Source organism: Eschrichtius robustus, chromosome 11 (assembly GCF_028021215.1).
Source record: "Eschrichtius robustus isolate mEscRob2 chromosome 11, mEscRob2.pri, whole genome shotgun sequence".
Classification (NCBI taxonomy): Eukaryota; Metazoa; Chordata; class Mammalia; order Artiodactyla; family Eschrichtiidae; genus Eschrichtius; species Eschrichtius robustus.
In genome coordinates, this window is record NC_090834.1 from 71,979,763 (window position 1) to 71,999,848 (window position 20,086).

Below are 20,086 nucleotides of genomic sequence, written 5' to 3' on the forward strand. Positions count from 1 at the left end.
TTTTTTTTTTAAAGATCATAAAAGAGGCAATTTCACATGGTTCAGCCCCATGGTATATGTGCTGTGGATGAAGATCACAATGAAAATACTATTATAACCACTCTGTCACTCATTTGTACACAACTTTACATATTACATTTTATTGCAATTTCAGTAACCCTTTCAGATGGGTAGGGTAAGGATAATCATTCCCATTTTATGTATGAGGAAAAGCAGATTTGGTAACCCAGCCTGCCTTACTGGAGCAGCATTTGTCCTTAGGCAAACCTGTAACTTTTTTGTTTAAGTCTTCTACCTGCCCCCATGCTGTCCCACCCTCCACATCTTATTCTGTCAAAATAATTTTTGATTTGACTCCTATGACAGGCTCCTAACTGGTCTCCCATGACCCCAATCTATTCTCCAAACCGTAGCCAGAGGTTTTTCTAAATGCAAATCTGATAGTTTCACTTGCCTTCTTAAAATCCTTAGTACTTCATTCTCTACAAGATGACGTTCAAATGCCTCAGCCTGGCCTTCATGATCTGACCCTTGTCTACTATCTCCAGTCTCACCGTCTGCCCCCAACACACCCTATGTTGAGAAGAACCCGCCTCTCTGTGCTATGCACTTCTGTGACTTATCCAATTGTTCTGTGGCTGGAATGGCCTTCCTTCTTCCCCATCCCTTATCTGACATTCAGCATGAAAATTTATGCTTTTCAAGGCTTAGTTCAAATGTCATGTCTTTGTGAAAACTATTTTGACTTTCTTCTGACAGTCACCAGTTTTCTGTGCTCTTATAGCAGCCGGTGTATTTTTATAAGACTTATTAAACAGTCCTCTGATCGGGTGTTTATGTGTCCTTAAAATACGCACCAAATTGTATCTTACCCTCAGTAACTTCAGGACAACGCACAGCACTAGACATGTAGCTGGTATTATCAGTCAGAACCCAGGGGTCCTAGAAAGTCCCTGCCTTGTGCCTTAGGTTGGGGAATACGGGGAAAATCTTACTTACAGGTTGAGTGCCCCAAACCAGGGCACACTCTTCCATGGCTTTTCCAGAGTTCTCTACAGTGAAGGCATAAGTGAGGGACTCTCTGAACTTGGATTTATACTTCCATTACCAAGGCTTATTTTCATTAAATAGTGTCTATGAGTATACAGTCTGTATGAATTACCTAAGAACATCTGCATTTTATAAGTTACATTTCACACAGACACCTAGGCCAGTGATGGAGCACCTAGGAATCAAGTTGTCCTTTGTTGCCACCATGATAGTGACACATTTAATTCAATTTGATGAACAATGAACAAGTTACTAACAAAATATAAAACCACCAGGAGCACATATGGTCACAAAGATGAGCTATTAGACCAAGTAACATTCAGCTAGCCAAATATTCCCATAATGCTTCTTTATTACTTTTAAAATTTGGGAGCAGGTTTTAATGTGTTAACATTTATGGAGAAGAAACATAAAATTGACAAAATTCTTTCTACCAAATTTTCTTGGACCTGGGAAAAAAGACCACCATTATTTGATTTTAGCTGTGGGAACACATTGGTCCAGCTTGTGGAATCCTAGTGTACTAGCAGAGAAAGTTTGAAAACCACACTCTTCACAGTCATACCTTTACTCAAAGCATGAGTGATAGTCATACATTTACTGAAAGCAGGGGGTCATTAAAAAAAAAAAAAGTGTGACCTTAAACAACTTCATAGAGAGAGAACATTTTGATTACAACTAATTAAATTCACTTTTTTATGTTGTTGGGCTTTAAGAAACTCTTTGCATAGCTTAGTAGAGTTCAGAAATCTTCCTGGACAGACTCCTTGAGCCACATAGCATTTTCCCCATGTTCTGGCTGGTGCAATCCTATGCGTTAAGATTCAGCCTCCACCCTCTTTATAGGAGAAGGCAGTGCTTACTTACAAGGAGATGCTAGCTCTCTGGGTGGCCCAAGACGTCAAGATTACAGATCTAAAAATCACAAGAGCTAGAATCAGGGACTCTAGCTAATGAAATATCTTAGCCACACCCAGTGACCTGAGGTGGTAAACAACATTTATTTCCAAGATGTACTAGTGATATGACTGTTGTGTATTTTGATTTTTTATTCACCTGAAGAGACAGACAGGCAGTATATCTATAACATATTCTGATTCATCTTAATGTAGGAGACATTCTTACAGAGTGGTGCCTTTTTTCTCATCTAACATTCTTTTTTTTTTAATTGAAGTATAGTTGATTTACAATATTTTGTTAGTTTCAGGTGTACAGCACAGTGATTCAGTTATACATATCTATATGAATATATGAGAATTCTTTTTCTCTTCCCTTACAGGTTATTACAAAATTTTGAGTATAGTTCCCTGTGCTGCATGGTGGGTCCCCGTTGGTTATCTATTTTATATATTTTATACCACATAGTAGTGTGTATATGTTAATCCCAACCTCCTAATTTATCCCTCCCCCGCCTCACCTAACATTTCATAGGCATGTGTCCACACCCTGTTCTCTCTATAGCTACATTCTTCATTTGGTCATTCAACAAATATCTATCTACTGAGTACTCTGGTACACATCATATATACTTAACATCATTTGCTTATCAATACCCGTTTTGGGGTGTCTCATTTTTAATTGTCATTATTTATAATATTACAATTTTTGGACTTTTTTTCTTTTTTTAGTTATGTCTCTCAAAATGGTATTACCAGGGAAAGGTCTGACCAGGTCAAGGAATCATATAGCTACTCTTGTGTGTGGTTAGGATTAAAGTGTAGGCTTTAAATTTAGAATCATATGTGAAGTTTATTGTTAGACCACTGTAATAGACTACAATAAAGATGACAAAAGTCTAAACCAGAGCAATGGCAGTAGGAGTGGGAAAAAAAGATTAGAAAAATACTGAGGAAGGGAGAACATTGGGCTTGGTATCTGATGAGATATAGGGGGTGACTGTAGAGTTAAGGGTGACTAGTGAGTTTCTAGCATAACTAACCAGACAGGGAACACAGCAGTGGAACAAGTTTGAGGAGTGAGATAAGTTCCATTTCATAACGTTGATTTTGAGGTGTCTGTGGGTAATAGCCAGGTGGAGATCTCCCAGTTGATTTATAAAGTTCGTTTAAGAGGTATATGTAAAAACACAAGGCTTTTTTTTGTTTGTTTTTATTTACTTTTATTATTATTTTTTTATTTAGTTTTGGCTGTGTTGGGTCTTCGTTGCTGCATGCAGGCTTTCTCTAGTTGTGGTGAGCAGGGCCTCTCTTCGTTGTGGTGCATGGGCTTCTCATTGCGGTGGCTTCTCTTGTTGTGGAGCACAGGCTCTAGGCACGTGGGCTTCAGCAGCTGTGGCTCGCGGGTTCTAGAGCCCAGGCTCAGTAGTTGTGGCGCACAGGCTTAGTTGCGCCGTGGCATGTGGGATATTCCCGGACCAGGGCTTGAACCCGTGTCCCCTGCATTGGCAGGCGGATTCTTAACCACTGAGCCACCAGGGAAGCCCCACAAGGCTTTTTAGTATGAATTTTTTGAACTAGAAACCCTGGAGGTCAGTTAACTGTATTATTTTATAAGGAGATAGACCCAGACAGATACATCTATTCTCAGAAAGCTACTCAGAGAACTGAGATTCAATTTAGGAGAATCTCATTCAGGGCTGCTTCAGCCCACCATGCTGTATTTCATTTGTCTGTCTTGTTGGTTTTACAATCAATAAAAAAATAGTTTTCTCAGACTCCCACAATTATACACAGAACCCAGAAAAAAGGCACAAATCCCACTTGCCTTCTTTTGTCACTGCATAACTAACTTCTTAATCAAAGAGATTCTGCCATGCCAGAGATAGAGAAAAGACAGAGAAAGTGGTCAATTACTAGAAGTGACTTTTGATCTAAGTGAGCAACTCTAAATATCACATTGTTACTGTAATCTGGCTGCACATATTTCTATACTCAGTTGTTAAAGAATCAGTCATTCGACTGTCATCCTGAAAGCAAATAAAAACAGTATGTTCATCACAGACCACCCATGATATGAGGTATATGGGTTGTGACAGTTACATTTAGCTGTGACAACAACAGTTTACAAGCAAAAGTGCTAAAGTTAGTTAAAACCTGACATGATAGGGCTTCCCTGGTGGCGCAGTGGTTGAGAATCTGCCTGCTAATGCAGGGGACACGGGTTCGAGCCCTGGTCTGGGAAGATCCCACATGCCGCGGACCAACTAGGCACGTGAGTCACAACTACTGAGCCTGCGTGTCTGGAGCCTGTGCTCCGCAACAAGAGAGGCCGCGATAGTGAGAGGCCCGCGCACCGCAATGAAGAGTGGCCCCTGCTTGCCGCAATTAGAGAAAGCCCTAGCACAGAAACGAAGACCCAACATAGCAATCAATCAATCAATAAATCTTTAAACAAACAAACAAACAAACAAACAAAAAACCTGACATGATAAATACCGTTATAAAGAATTCTTGAGAAATAAAGCTTCTTTTAAGTAAGTTTCTGGTGTTAAAAACAAAAACAAAGCATTCAAGTAGTGTAAAATTAGGACCTAAATTCTGAGGGAGGTATGAAGATCATGTGGAGAATAGCTTTCTGTCTTCTCTGCAGTGTAAGGAAAGAGAATGGGGAAAGAAATAGAATGAATACTTATTGATTAGCACCTACCATGTGCCAAACATTCATCATAAATACATTATATCATTTCATTCCTCACATCAATTCTATGAAGTAGACATTATAAGCACCTCACAAATGATGACACTGAGGCACAAAGACACTGAGGCACAAAGAGATGAGGCAGTCGTGTCAATGAATTACTAATTGCAAGGCTTTCATGTTGGATATAAAACCCTGGCTTTATATCTGAGTTCAACTCTTAATATTAAGCCTTAATTGATAAGAAGTAACACCTTCTCTTATGACTGTAGTCATCATCTGTAAATGATGATATTAATAGTATTTGCCTGGTAAGAGTCATTGGGAGGATTATATATGCCATGGAAAAAGCACTCAGTGTTATGCCTGCCACACGTAAGCACTCAATAAATCAGCTACTCACCATTGTCTTAGACCACACAGCAAGTAAGTTCAGACAGGACTGTACACTTCTCTGATTCTAAACTGAACTTCTGCACTATACCCGGCTTCCTCTTCAGGCTCCTGAGATTCCTGGGGGTGGAGAGTAGAGCTCGGGGCGGGGCAGGGGGTGGGAACAGATAACATTGAGAGTCTGGAGAGGGCAGTAAGGCAGGGAGCTGATATGCCTGACCCTACTTTGAGGACAGCATTCAGAACTGTTAGGACAAAAGAACAAACTATAATTTTAAACCCAATCTTGGTTTAAGGGAAAGGCTATAAATAATTAGCTAAGGACATTTACCAATGTGGAAGGAAAAGGTCACCAGTAGAACCACTTACTTTATCCAATATATAGCACAGATATTTCACTCTTGATAATATTTGAATTTTAAAAAATATTTTGGTTTTCTTGTCTTTTTAGATATCCTGAAATGAATTCCTGTCTCCTGTATTATTTATAAATCATGTGGAAAAGTTTCTCACAGCTAGCAAAATATCACTAATATTAATCTCCTTGCTAATAAAAAATTATATTGTTTTTTCTCCTTATAAAAATAACTCTATAAACTCCAATCACTTCTAATCCCAAAATGAAAGTAACTGCATACGGCTCCCTCTAGTGTCAAGACAGCAAAATATAAGGGCCATTTAATTTTCTTGTAAGATTTACAGTTTTTCATTCAATACATTTACATATTAAGCCCTTACTTGGTGCCAGATACTGTGTTTATTCTCTTACTACACATCATGGTCCTAATTATATGATATTTTGTAATGTGAGCATATAAAATGTATTTTAGATCCCTATTAAGACAGCAGTGTAAACAGCTTTTCTAAACAGGGCTGCTATCTCACTCAGTTTACATTTAGCAAGTGTACAAAGCTAATAAAATGCTAATGAAACAACTGTTTTAACTTTTTTCTCTTTGTTCTCCTTATTTACGAATTTAAGAAAATGGCAATGTGAGCCAATCTGATCCTAACAAAAATGCCCAGAATGTTAAGCAATTTTCTGAGAGTATAAACAGAGATATATTCTAGGACATACAGAGGCATACATCCTTGAGATTTAAAATGCAGTAATGATTGATTGTGAATAAAAAACCAAAATGTTTAATGTGCTAAGCTGCTTTTCCTGCCTTACGTATTGTCAACAGGTGTTCTATGGAAAAAGGATTCCCCGGTTATGTAAGATTAAGATATGCTGGGTTAAACCAAACTAATCTGCTCTCTTTACTGAAGTGCCTCTCAAAATTTTTAGTATGCTAATGTGCACGGTGAATCCCCAGTACAGGACAGTATAAAGCTTTTCCCAAACTTACTTAACTATGGAATCCCTTTTCTCTCATATCTAATGACATCAAGGAAGCTATGTTCAGTGGAACAGAACTTGGGAAATGATCTAATCCAAAGTTGCATCAGTTCCTCTGCTCTCATCACAAATCTCCAACCCTTGACTTTGCATCAAACTGATCCCCTTCCAGCATTCCTAGTATCTTTCCCATTTGGTAGCCACTGACTTTGCGAATCTCAAATGCCCTATAGTCCTCTGGTTCTCTCTGATTAAAAAAGCAAGTGGCTTCAAAGTTTCTGACATCATACAAGGTATCAATCTCCTTCACACGCCAAACAAATCATTCCATTCTCACTTAAGTGCTGAAATAGGAGATGCTGCTTTCACTCCTTCACAGACCTTACCTATGGACTCATCCTGAATGCAGCCTGAATCCTAGCTGGAAGACAAAGTATAATAGTTTAGTGTTCAGACTTAGCTAAAAGAGCAGACTACCTCAGTCATCCCCAAGGAAAGCAAGGGCCAAAAGAACAGCACAATCTGACCCAAGGGAACTCAGCTCAGAAAGGCATTTGGAATCATATTGGGAGGTGATGGTGCCCAGCCCTAGTGTAAAGTGAGGAAAAGGGGAGGGGTGAGAGTGAGGCATAGAGGCAACATGGAAACAGGACAGCTTTCTGAATCTTCTGGAGTTGAATCCTCCCAGTGCAGCTCAAGTAACTGGTTGGAATCAATTTAATTCCTAACAAACGTAAAAGAATACCCAAAGCTAAAGGTGAATGATTAAAAAATCTATTTTGGATTATCTACTTTTCATTATGATTCAGGATAATTAATAGTGTGTTTATTTTAGTCAGAGTTCATAGTACTCTTTTAAAATGAAGATGGACCTGTTTTCTCAAGGTATTTGATACCATCTTCCTGGACCTAAATTTCAGAGAAAAGCCCTTTAGAACATGGTAAGGCATTCTTACAGATACTGATGTTAGAATATTAAATTAGTAAAAATCAGTCAAGTAAATCAAGGCCTATCTCATTTCATATCACTGCATTTGTAAATTCTCTTAATAAAGTTCATATATTCATGACTCAAATAGCAATTTAAATTTATAATAGAAATCTATAACCCAACTAAAAGAAATCCATTTCTCATAACTAAAATTATGTAATTACACATTTATTTATAAAATAACAAAAGACTTAGGAATAGATCTGTTTATTGTACTGTGAAAATGGTCTTGATACATGTGAGAAACATTATATACTTTGAGGACAGCATTCAGAACTGTTAAGACAAAAGACAAACTATAATTTTAAAATCAATCTTGATTTAAGGGAAAGGCTATAAATTATTGGCTGGAATGCATTCAGCATGAACTCAGATTCTATATAACATAAAGCACAAAAGAGTACAAAATATGTTGGAGTCCAGTAAGCCCATACCTAAATTTTAATTGTAAAGCTGCAAGGACTTTTTTGTTTATTCTTATATACTAGTTTTCTTCTGAGACAAGTTGATTTTATCTCCAAGACTTAAGGCCATTCCCTGTAAGAAAGAATGAAGATGTTTATAATTATTGAAACTATGTACAATCAGTAGGTTATTCTCTCTTAACCAAGCCTCCATGCAATGATACCACATCAACAATGAAACCAAGGATGTACAAGAGAGATTCACCAAAACTTTACTTGGTTAAGTACTTTTAGTGCTAGATTTACAAATAGTCACCAGATTTATAGCTTGGATTTCAAAAACCTCTGAAGAACCCATGTCACAAACACCCAACAGGAATTAATCTGATTTTAAGCAAACAAACAGAATGAGTGGCCCAAAAGGTGGGCTATTTTAATGAAGTAAAGTCATATTTCTATTCAAGGATACTACTATTATGAATATACGTGCATCTAATGCATGAAACACTGGTAAGAGAGGATGCTACATATAGAAATAAAGAGACATAAATTATTTCTCTTTTTATTTAGTTCAGAGACCATCTCAAAAAAAACCAACTGTTACCTGACTCTTAGCACGAATTCTTATGTGGCCAGTAACAGGGGCCTCCGGTCCCTGTTGAATCGGCTTCTCAATGCTGACATTTGCAAGTGCATCTTCTCCAAATATGGAACGAGCATAGAGGTTGGCTGCCATAAAGCCACAGTAACCAGAAAGTGCCTGGAAGAAATTTGTGATGAGTTCAATACTCTACTAGAGAACTACACATAAGCAAGACCAAATAGCATAGGAAAATGACCACTTGAAACAGGACTTATCATATGGTAGTAGTTACATGACTGTGTGAATTTGCTGACACTCATAGAACTATAAATGTAAAGAGTGTGAGCTTTACTGCATCTATATTATACCTCAAAAAAACTGATTTTAAAGAAATAGCACCTATCCTCATTTGTATTTATATGTTCTTTGTTTAGAGCTGTCTGCCTGCCTCCCATACCAGACCCTGAGCTCCATGAAGGAAGAGACTGCTTTTATTTTGTTCTTTATTGTATATCCAGCAGCTCACAGAGTACTGGGCATATAATGTTTGTTGGAGTATTTGTTCAATAGACCAATATATGAATTAAAACCTACTTGTCTGGCAGCATTCTTTTATGATTAAATCAATATTACAAAGTTAGCAGAAATTGCATAAAGAAAAACAAATTCCTGGGAATTCCCTGGCAGTCTTCACTTTTTGGTCTTTCTTTCTAGTCTTTTTTCATACATACACAAACATAGCAGAAAATCAAAGTACATCAACAATTCCATACTTGAGCAGATATATTATGACCCACAATCAGAGCCAACAGAAGAGATCATGGACATTTTCTAATCCAGTATCGTGAACTATTTTGGAATAAGCCTTTAGCCAAAAGGGAGAAGACTGAAAAGAAAAACCAATGTGACTATTCAGTTGGGTCACTGCACTAGCAACAAGCAGATACTGTTCCTATTCCAGTAGAAAGCAGTAAGCAGATTCATACATTCTATGGGATAACTTCTTTTAGCTAGTCCAGAATGACACTGCTTTTCTCAGGCTAAATAATATCAAAATACACTAGAGGAAATACAAGAAAGCCAAGAATCTACCATCTTACTCTCTATCAGATTTAAGAAGTACACGGGCAAATTTTACCTTCTCCGGAGTGAGGCATTTCATGTTGGTTGACTTTAATATGTGCTGTAAATAGTCATTTAAATCAACTATATTTGTGTTAACCGTCACCTGTACAGAGGGAGAGAAAAAAGTCGAGGTTATAGCTCTTACTTTAAGAAAGTTGTGAATTTCTTATCTTGGGGTTGAAAAGACAATCGCTCTTATGTCATATTAGAATCTCCTTCCAAGTATTTAGGTGGAAAGGGTGGGCAACAAAAAGTAAATGACACCTTCTACAAAATCAACAAACTGTAGGTTGGTATCAGAACTTTCAGATACAGATAACTTCACAGACAATCAACATGCTGTATATAAAATATTTCTAATAAAAATCAAGGCTTACAGGAACAAAGTTCCCTAGCAGGCACTGACTTTGCAAAGCTTCTACTGAACACTGGATTCAATGGCAAGTTACTATTCATACATACAAGGGATGGAACATTGTTTATAATGTCTTGAACAATCAGATTAATTATAGAACTGTTACTCTCACCAATTTAAAACCATAACTTAACCAAACCACTTGCATGCTTTCCAGTTAAAGCTAATTTGTAAGCACAGATATTGAAAAACTTTGCTTTTCACATCTGACACTTTTTAGAGGGATTAATTTATCAGAGAATCGCTCAACACGAGCCAAAAAGAAACATAAGGAGTTCAAGGAAATCTCCCAAGGACTAACTTTGTTCTCCCATTCAAATTCGGCCCACATCTGACGGAATTCAGCATCAGTGCAAGTTGCAGGCTGGATATAGTCCATGATGTCAATGTGAATATCACTGAGGACCACACAATTTCTGTCACTTGCTGCTCCAGAGACATCATAAACTGCAATATACACATATAAAAAGATCCCCAATCACCAAAGGCAAATTTTAATTAAAAATTTTTAATATTTCCAAATAACAACTCTGACATTAGCAAATAGTTTTGCTTATTATATAGTGCGCTCTTTTTTTTTTTTTTTTTTTTACCAACATGAATTTGAAAATATGTTTTCTTTAAATGAATGTAATTAAAATGACAGTAATATAGTTATTTCTTTTTTTTTTTTTTTTTAATCAGTCATCAATTTTATACACATCACTGCATACATGTCAATCCCAATCACCCAATTCAGGGGCTCTATGTTTTACAAACTATTACCTATTTAATATGACCATCATTCCTATGTTATAGTATTATTATTTTCCATCTTATAGAGAAGTAAAAACAAAGAGAAGTTAATTAAGTGGCTCAAGGTCACAGAACTGGTTAAGTGGTGGAGGCCAGGATTCAAACTCAGTGAGTGCTTACATAGCAGTTGCAGTGTTAGACACTGTAGAAGGATACACAGGTAGTAGTGTTCTCATGCAGATGCTTAACTAATATTTCTGGATGAATATTGCTGAGCCATAGTACTTAATGATACAAGACCTTTTCTTCTGTAACTGTTTCTTCCATGGTAGAAAGTCATAATCTGACTGAAGCCTACCTTTTTTTAGCCTGTTTTCTTGACATTCCCCCACCCTACTTTTAGAGAAAACTAAGGTTACCAAGAATAAGTTCCTTTAATTTTCAGCCCCACCTCTAAAAATAAATGTATCTTTCTCTGAATCAACTTTCACCTACTTACCTTTCCTATCAGACAAGTACGGCCTCTGCTCTTCAAGGTTCATACTTGCTGCCATCTGTGATGCCTGCTTTGGTTCAGGACCTCACTCCATCAATCATTACCTCTTTCGTCTTTACCTTCATATTCTTTACTGACTTTCTTCCCTTATAGTTTATAAACATAGTCAAGGTCCTCTCATCGTCAAAAAAAAAATCTTCCCTCATCCTTTATTTCTCTTCTGGCTACTGCCCTCTCTCATTCTTATCAAAACCAAGGTCGTACACTCAGAGTGGCCTACACTCACTATCTTTATTTCTCCACGTCCTATGCAGCCTTCAACCCACCACCACTGCCCAAGACAGGTCATAAGAAACGTTTTAGTATCACTGATTGTCAAATCCAAAGGGCCCTTCTCTTAGGGATCTTCTGCAGCTGCCGATACTTCTTCAGAATTTTTCCTTGCTTCTCTAACGCACTTCCTTTGCAGGCTTCTCCTTCTCTGACCAGCTTTAATACTGCTCTGAATAAAAACTCCAAACAGCTCTTAATATTGCTGTTCTCTTGGATTCGGTTTTCAAATCTCCCCTCTTCTCACTCTTTATGCCCTCTTTGGGTGATTTCTTCCATTTCTATGGTTTTAAAACAAATATTCATCTCTACTTTAGACCTCTTGTTCAAGTTCCAGACTCATCTCAAACTGCCCTTCAATAACTTAAGACACTTCATTACTTAACCTCAAGTTTAACTTATCATCTCTCTCAAATTTGTCCTTCTCTCCTATGTTCCGTTTTGGTGATTAACATAAACACCAACCCAACATACCCAAGCAGGAAATCTGAGCGTTGCTCTAGCCACTTCCTCTTCAATCAGTAACCATGTCCTGGACATTCTATCTCCTTAATATCTATTATATTCAGCCCTTCTCTCCATCCCAGCCACTACTGTGTTGGTTCAAACTCTCCATCATCTCTCACCTGTGCTACTGCAAGTCTACTAGTTAATCTTCTTGCCTCTTCCAATCAGTCTTCTTTAGTGCTGCCACAGAAATATTTAATCATGTAACTCACTCACTAATAATTCCTCAATGGCTCCCCTCTACATCCAGGATAAAGTCCGAAATTCTTAGCATGACAAGTATAATATAGCTGCCACTAACCTTCCCAACCTCCTTCTCTTCTACCACCACCCTCTAGCGCACTCTAAACTCCAGGTATATCAAACTACTTGCATTTGTTCTAACTGAATCTCTATCTGTAGCCCATTTACTGATCTTTTAAAACCCCACTTGAGCTTCAGCTCCTCCACAATGCCTTTCCTTTACCTTTCCTCCCAACCCCCCACCACTCTGAGAGAACTGACACAATCTCTTCATAGACTTCCACTTCACCCAGCACAGGCTTCTTTCATAGCACTTACCGTTATGTACTGCACATATCTACTTCACATATCTGTTTTCCCTTACTCAACTAGAAGCTATCTGAGGACAGAGATTTTTTTTGTTCCTACCACAGAAATTGCTTCTAAAAAAAAGAAAGCTTATTGACTGAATACCTCTGTACAAGCTAATCCCTAGGAGTTCCGGCAACAAATGCCTATACACAGTTTGAGACTCAGTTCAAATGTTATCCTTTGATAACATACCTTCCTCCTTTATAAAGCCTTCTATACTGTTAGCACTTTCCCTCTATGATCCCAAAGCACATAGTGTATAAACTAGCCGTTATCACATTGTATTGTAATCTATTATTTATCTATCTCCTCCTTTTGCTTGACAGTTTGAGGACAGTGACTCTATCTGGTTCATTTCTGTATATCCAGAACATAGTACAACACTGAATAGCGTAGCAGATGCCCCATAAATGAATGAATGAATGAATGGATTCAAGTCCTGTCCTCAAGAAATGTCACACAGCTACTCATTACAGAAATTCGTTAATAAAATATCCAAACATCACATGCTATAAAACAATTCCTTACCTATATTGCCAAAAATTATTCCATTTTCTGTTGATGCTACTTTGACATTAGCTTTAATATTTGCAAAGTCATGTGGAGCAAGAGTCAAAGGAGATGGCTTTTCCACAAGTTTCAGGTCCCCTGAAAAAAAATTTAGACATGGCTAAAAAGACATACATATTAACCTCTCCAATCGTAAAACCTTAAAATGTATATAGCTCAATAGTTTCTAGCAGAACAAGGAACAAGAGAAGGGTTATGATTCAAATATAAGGACAAAATAAAGAAATCATTTAACACTATTATTCACATCAAAATGCACATTTTCTTTTAAAAGGTAATGGGCTTCTCAGAATAATTCTATATTTAATTCGTGTGTGTGTGTGTGTGTGTGGGCGGGGGTGGGTACTCTGGGCATACTGCTTTATTTCAGTGAATGGATACAGACGTCTCAAAAGCTTAAGTCTTAAACTATACACTCCATTACAAAGATAAAACAATCTGAAGAAAGGACTGCAAATTCTTAGAAACACAGTTCTTTATATAGGCCTCAAGCTATGCTGAGGAAGACAGGGCAGAACTATGTTCTACCTTGATTTCTTAAAGTCCCTTAACTCTTGCTTAAGCCATATGGAATTTCCTAGGTGCAGTGCACTGTTCCTGTATACAATTTATATTTTCCAACTTCAAAGCCATATGTATAAATGATCAGAGAAAGTCTGATTTCTTCTTCTGATTAAGAAGAAGAAGAAGAAAAAAAAAATCTCACACTGCTAAATGTGATAATGATGTATTACTTTGGCCACACATGGTATGTATTAGTTATGGACTCAGAAAATACCTCATTCTGTATTAAGGCAATTAAAACTTTAAACTACTTGGTAAATCTGTAACTTAAACAGCTCTTATTTAATCTAGAAAAACTGACATATGATAGATCAAGCTCACCGAATAAACCCATCTAGAAGTACCAAGAACAAAAGCATAAGAAAGTCAGTATCACAGAAGTTCAGAAAATTGGAGTAGAAGGAGACTAAATATAAAATGTAAAACTAAGACTTGATTCAAAATGTCACAAAGGGCTCAAGAGAATTCTTATACTAAAACTTGTGCACTTCTCTTAACAATCTGTCATAAAGATTTACTATGTAACGATATCTTTCCCTTATAGTAAATTTCCTCACCCAGAGTAGCTAACTCTAATGTGCAGTTCTGCAAGGTATCACTGGTTTGGTTCACAACAAGTACGTCCAGGACGATATCATACTGGTTGACATGAACATAAGCTTCTGCATATACAGGGTCTGAGAAACCTGTCAATTGGGTGACCTGTCAAACAAAAATAAAGATAATCAAATGACTGAGACAATTTAACCAAACATATCCTAGCCAAAGGACTAAGTCTGTTAGGTAATTAACAGATGTGCTTAGATTAGACCAGTCATTTGAAATGTGTAATAAAATTGTTTTGTAATGTAGAGATGGTAACTGAAACTTAGACATTAAAAATAACAGGTCCTACACTTTACAGCTCAGTAGGTAGAAGGACGTTAAATATGTTCAGCAAATACATTAAACATTATCCCAACTTAGGAACTTAATAGATTTTCATACATTTTCAGTTAAATCCCTAAGCACCTAAACTCACTAGCTGTTACCCAAACTCAGGAAAAATAATTACAAGCAAGAAACACTTGTAATTCCACAAAGATAAATTTTTAGATGTTCCCCCACCAAAAAAAATTTTTTTAAGAAACATCCAGGGTATATATAACATTTTAAAAATGTAATACTGTCACCAAAGACATAAGCAACAAAAGAAAAAAATGGGTAAATTGGACTACATCAAAATTACAAATTTTTGTACATCAAAGGACACTATTAGCAGAATGAAAAGACAACCCACAGAATGGGAGAAAATATCTGCAAATCATACATCTGATAAGGGACTTGTATCCAGAATATATAAAGAAATCCTACAACTCAACACAAAGAAAACAACCAGCCAGATTAAAAAATATGCAAAGGACTTGAATAGACATTTCTCCAAAGAAGATATATAAATGACCAATAAGCACACAAAAAGATGCCCAACATCACTAATCATTAGGGAAATGCAAATCAAAACCACTACAAGATATCACTTCACATCCACTAGGATGGTTACTACAAAAGAAATAAAAAGTAAGTGTTGGCAAGGATATGGAGAAATCAGAATTCTTCTGCATTGACGGTTGGAATGTAAAACAGTACAGCTGCTATGTAAAACAGTATAGTGGTCCTCAAAAAATTAAAGCAGAATCACTATGATCCAGCAATTCCACTTCTGGGTTTAACCCAAAAGAAATGAAAGCAGAACCTCAAAGAGATATGTGAACATCCACATTCATGGCAGAATTATTCACAACAGCCAAAGGTGGAAGCAACCCAAGTGTCCATCAACAGATGAATGGATAAACAAAACGTGGTGTATATTCACAGTGAAGTACTACTCAGCCTTAAAAGGGAAAGAAATTCTGACACATGCTACAAAATGGATGAACCTTGAAGACATTAGGCGAAGTGAACTAAACCAGTCACAAAAGGATAATACTGTATGATTCCACATAAGGTACCTAGAATAGTCAAATTCATTGGGATAAAAAGTAGAATGTGGTTGCCAAGGGCTGAGGGAAGAGGGGAATGGGGAATTATTGTTTAACGGGTATAGAGTTTCAGCTTTGTAAGATGAAAAAAGTTCAGGGGATATAGACGGTGGTGATGGTTGCACAATAATGTGAATATACTTAATGCCACTTGAACTGTACACTTAAATATAGTTAAGAGGGTAAATTTGATGTTATGTAAACTTTACCACAATTTTAAAAAATAAATTGGAAAATTTTATAACTGTAATATTGTCAATATCAATTCCCAATTCCAAGGGAGAAAAGTGTTTCAGTAGTTCCTATTCTGCCACTGATCTTATCTTGGGCAACAAAACCAATTTGAGACTGTTACTCATCTAATGGAGGAAGGATTAAACCAGATTTGTAAATTTAATATCTGAGAGAGATTAGGACAATTTTCCTAATGAAATCCTATTCGGAACTCAATATATTAAGACTATAAAAGTGTAACTGTCCTGTTTAAAGTAGCAGGGGACAGGAGAAACTTGAGGGCAGGGTGTGGGGGAAGAGGCTAGTGCCCTACCTTTTAAAAGCTTTAGTCAACCACTAAGGATCCCTCAGCGCTATGTTTCAGTTTATGGTAATTTGACACACAACTGGAACAAGTTAAATATCATCTCTGGGACTTACAGTACCATCATATAGTAAAGTATCAGGTTCCACCGAGTTTCAATTCATGTTTAATGAACCTGTCAATCAGAGTAACTTGACAAAAACTGATGCTGTACTAGTTATTCTTCCTTTAAAAAAACAGCAAGACCAACAACTTCCTGATTACTACTTTCTTAAGTAGCCAAGTTAAATAACTCGCCAGTGTATTTGACATTTTGTTACCTTGTTAAGTTTAGATGCTAGAGGATCTGCTGCCTCTTTCCTCTGTGTGTTACCCATTGCTGCCAGCAAACTCAGCTGAAACTGATCTTCCTTGCAGTTCATTTCATTCTTAGCAGTTAGTTGCATGAAGGAAATGGGGTCATCAGGCTGTACCGTCACATTCCTCTTTTCAGATTCTTTCTGTGTTGAAAATACAATATACCAACTTTCTTTAATATGGAAAAAAAGATAGCTTTTTGTAGGCCTTCAACAGGGACAAGCCCTCACACGTGAGGACTGAAAAATCAACAGCAACAACAATAAAACCAAAAAGCACTGTTATGGCTTTATCATATATACCTTACCTTTTGGGATAATTTCTCTTCTTCAAGTTTAGCAGATAACATGTGAGAAAGGGACTGTCTGCATTCCTTATTGAAAATGTCATTCATTAAAGGTGAACATTCAGATAAGACCTTGAGGCACAGGGAAATTCGATCTACATCATCATCTGTAATTGGCTTCTTAGGAAGAGAGGATTTTCCCAAATGCAGGATAGTGGCCATGAGCAACATTGCTTCAGCAACAAAAGACTAGATAAGGAGAGAAATGGCTTATTTATTGTCAGGCTTCTCCAAATGCAATAATGTCACTTTATTATAACTCAGAATCCAAGAAATAAACCTAATTTTCACTTCACCTGAATAAGATTTCAAATATTTTAGATTTTATCTCCCTGTTTTTTTGCACCTTTTTCCTTCCTTTCTATTCTAACTGCCACCCTCTAAAACCTTCATTAACCCTTAATTGATAGACAGAAGTGGTTTTTAAACTATTTTCTCTTACTCTAACCCCTCACAGGCCAATGCTATCTTTTATCTTTCCAACTACGTAAAGTTAAAAGAATGATACACTTTTCATGGATTGTTAATATTCTGCTATAATTGCTTTCTTACTCTACCTATATAGGTACACTTATTTTTTTGGCTTAACATATGAAAGTAAGAATCTTTACCTCATAAATGCTTTAGCATACATCTCTTAAGAATCAGGACAGTTTCCTTTATAATCACAATATCATTTCACTTAAGAAATGTAACAGTTCCAAAATATATCTACTACACTCCAAATTGAACTAAATCTTCCTATTTGTCACAAAAAAAATTTTTTTTTTAATCCAGGATCAGTTTCATGTATTTTATTTGACTATTATTCTCCTTAGCCCCTTTTAACCTAGACCAGTCCCCTGGTTTTCTGTGTTGTTTTCCATCACAATGATTTCTTTTAAAGAGTCCAGGCTAGCTGTTCTACAGAATGTTCTCCACTTTTAGTTAGAGTACAAGATGGGTGATGTTTTGCATACCTTATTGTATTGCACTAGGAGGCACATAATGTCAGGTTGTCCTGTTACTGGTGATGCTGAGTGTGATTACCTACTATCTTAATCTTTATTGGGCACCAATCATTTCACTACACATGCAAATACCTTCAATGATTTCCTACAGCCTTCATGTTGAAGTCCATATCACTCAGCCTGCTATTCAAGGTCTTCCACCAGTGAATTCGACTTAACTTTTTTAGTCTCATGTAGCATTATCCTGACACATGCTTTATGTCTTTGTCAAAATGTCTTTGGCTAAGTATTGATCAGCATACATACGTGAAAAAACTACCAGAAGCCTGGGAAAGAACCTCAGAAGAGTAAGTGTGATAATCCTTTGAGCCTAGATATTGTCTCCAGAAGGAGGGGAAAGAGGAGGGGGACAGAAAAAAGTAGCTAAAGAAATAACGGCCAAAAAATTCCCGAATTTGATGAAAACTACAAAACCACATATCCAAGAAGCTCAATGAACCAAAAGCAAACAAGAAAACCACACCAAAGCATATCCTAATCAAATTACTGAAACTTGAAATTATAGTGATAAGGAGAAAATCCAAAACCAGCCAGAAGAAAATGGGACACATTACACACAGAGGCACAGGAGCTACATCTTGATAGTACCAAAAGCCAGAAGACAATGAAGCAACATCTTTACAGTACTAAAAGAAAAAAACTGTCAACCTAGAATGCTATATCTGCAAAGATATCTTTCAATAATGAAGGAGAAGGACTTTTTCAGACAAACAAAAACCAAAAGAATTAACTGCCAACAGACCTGCACTACAAGAAAAGTTAAAGCAATTTCTTTAGGCAAAAGGTATATGATACCAGAGAGAAAGTCAGATCTACATGAAAAAATGAAGAGTGTCGGAAAAGGCATAAATGAAGGAGAGCCAGGATGGTGATAAACAACCAAACTTCCTTCTGCCTTGTACCAAAGGTCACAAACTTGCTGAACCAGGTATGTTACCAGAAACCCGGTTCTCTAAAGCAGGTATCAGCAAATGGTCTTCCAACTTGCAGAACTGAGACATAAAATGCTGGAGATTTTTAAAAAGCATAATTTAAAGAACAGACAAGACCTGAATAAATAAATAATGGCCCACAGAGAGTTACAAAGTAAATTACTGCCCATAAATAAAATTAGTCAATAAAAAAGAGATAATATACCTTGTAATTTACCTGACCCTCTAAATCTCATTTATGGATTTAAAAGAAATCTATATGATGGAAATTTTTTTAAAAATCCTTTGAAAGTCCCTAATCTAAAAATAAAATGTCTAATTATATGGAGGTTTGAGTAAATGAAAGAATCTAATGGACTATTATGCAGCTATTAAATATTATTATGATTAGGAAGGGTTTAGAATAACATGGGAAAATGTTATAAAGTTAAGTGAAATGGCAGTATTGTAAAACACAAAATGATCACTACTAGGGGAAAATGTGATCATTATTAAAAGCCATAATAAACTCTTTCTGAGGAAGGAAAGATTTTTGTTACTATATCTGGTAATGTAATTCCATCTTTTGATGTTTCTATCTATCTCCACCACAATATTACCAAGATTTGTACTTCAGTGCTTTAACCATGAGTGACTTTTTTTCTCATTGGTTTTTATTACATCACTCCTTATTTTAGCAATGTGAAAAAAGATAAGAACAAAAATAAAATAAAAACGTTCACAATTTTACCAGAGTTTTTTTTTTTTTTAAATGAAAGCAAAGTAAAGATTTTTTTCAGGCAAATGTAAGCTGAGAGAATTCATCAGCAGCAGACCTGCATTATAAAAATAATCAAGTTCTTTAGGCAGAAAGAAAATATCAGATAGAAATCTGCATTTATACAAAGTTATGAAAAGCACCATAAGTGGCAGATATGTGGGCAAATAAACTTTTTTCTCATTAAAAAAAATACTTGGAAGAAAATTGACTATTTATAATGGATGAATGGATATACAGAAACAGCAGATTATACAGCCTTAAAAAGGAAAGAAATTCTGACAATGCTTCCATAAAAATGAACGTTGAAGACATGCTAAATGAAATAAGCCTGTCACAGAAGGACAAATATTGTATGATTCCATTTATATTAGGTATGTAGAATAGGCAAATTTATAGAGGGAGAAAAGTAGAATGGTGGTTGCCAGGGGC

General features: G+C 36.4%; 1 protein-coding gene across 2 annotated transcripts in view; it reads right to left on the reverse strand.

Annotated features, from left to right (window-relative positions):
* Positions 1 to 7,571: 7,571 nt before the first annotated feature.
* The window catches only part of COPB1 (COPI coat complex subunit beta 1), a 31,733-nt gene continuing 19,218 nt past the window's right edge, over positions 7,572 to 20,086 (reverse strand). For both annotated transcript variants that reach the window (XM_068555203.1, XM_068555204.1), the window contains exons 15-22: positions 16,917 to 17,144; positions 16,573 to 16,752; positions 14,254 to 14,398; positions 13,091 to 13,210; positions 10,202 to 10,347; positions 9,499 to 9,588; positions 8,382 to 8,537; positions 7,572 to 7,910 (exon numbers count right to left, since the gene is read on the reverse strand). In XM_068555203.1, coding sequence (XP_068411304.1) covers positions 7,851 to 7,910; positions 8,382 to 8,537; positions 9,499 to 9,588; positions 10,202 to 10,347; positions 13,091 to 13,210; positions 14,254 to 14,398; positions 16,573 to 16,752; positions 16,917 to 17,144 — 1,125 coding nt within the window. In that variant the 3' untranslated portion in view covers positions 7,572 to 7,850. The remainder of the gene's footprint in view (positions 7,911 to 8,381; positions 8,538 to 9,498; positions 9,589 to 10,201; positions 10,348 to 13,090; positions 13,211 to 14,253; positions 14,399 to 16,572; positions 16,753 to 16,916; positions 17,145 to 20,086) is intronic.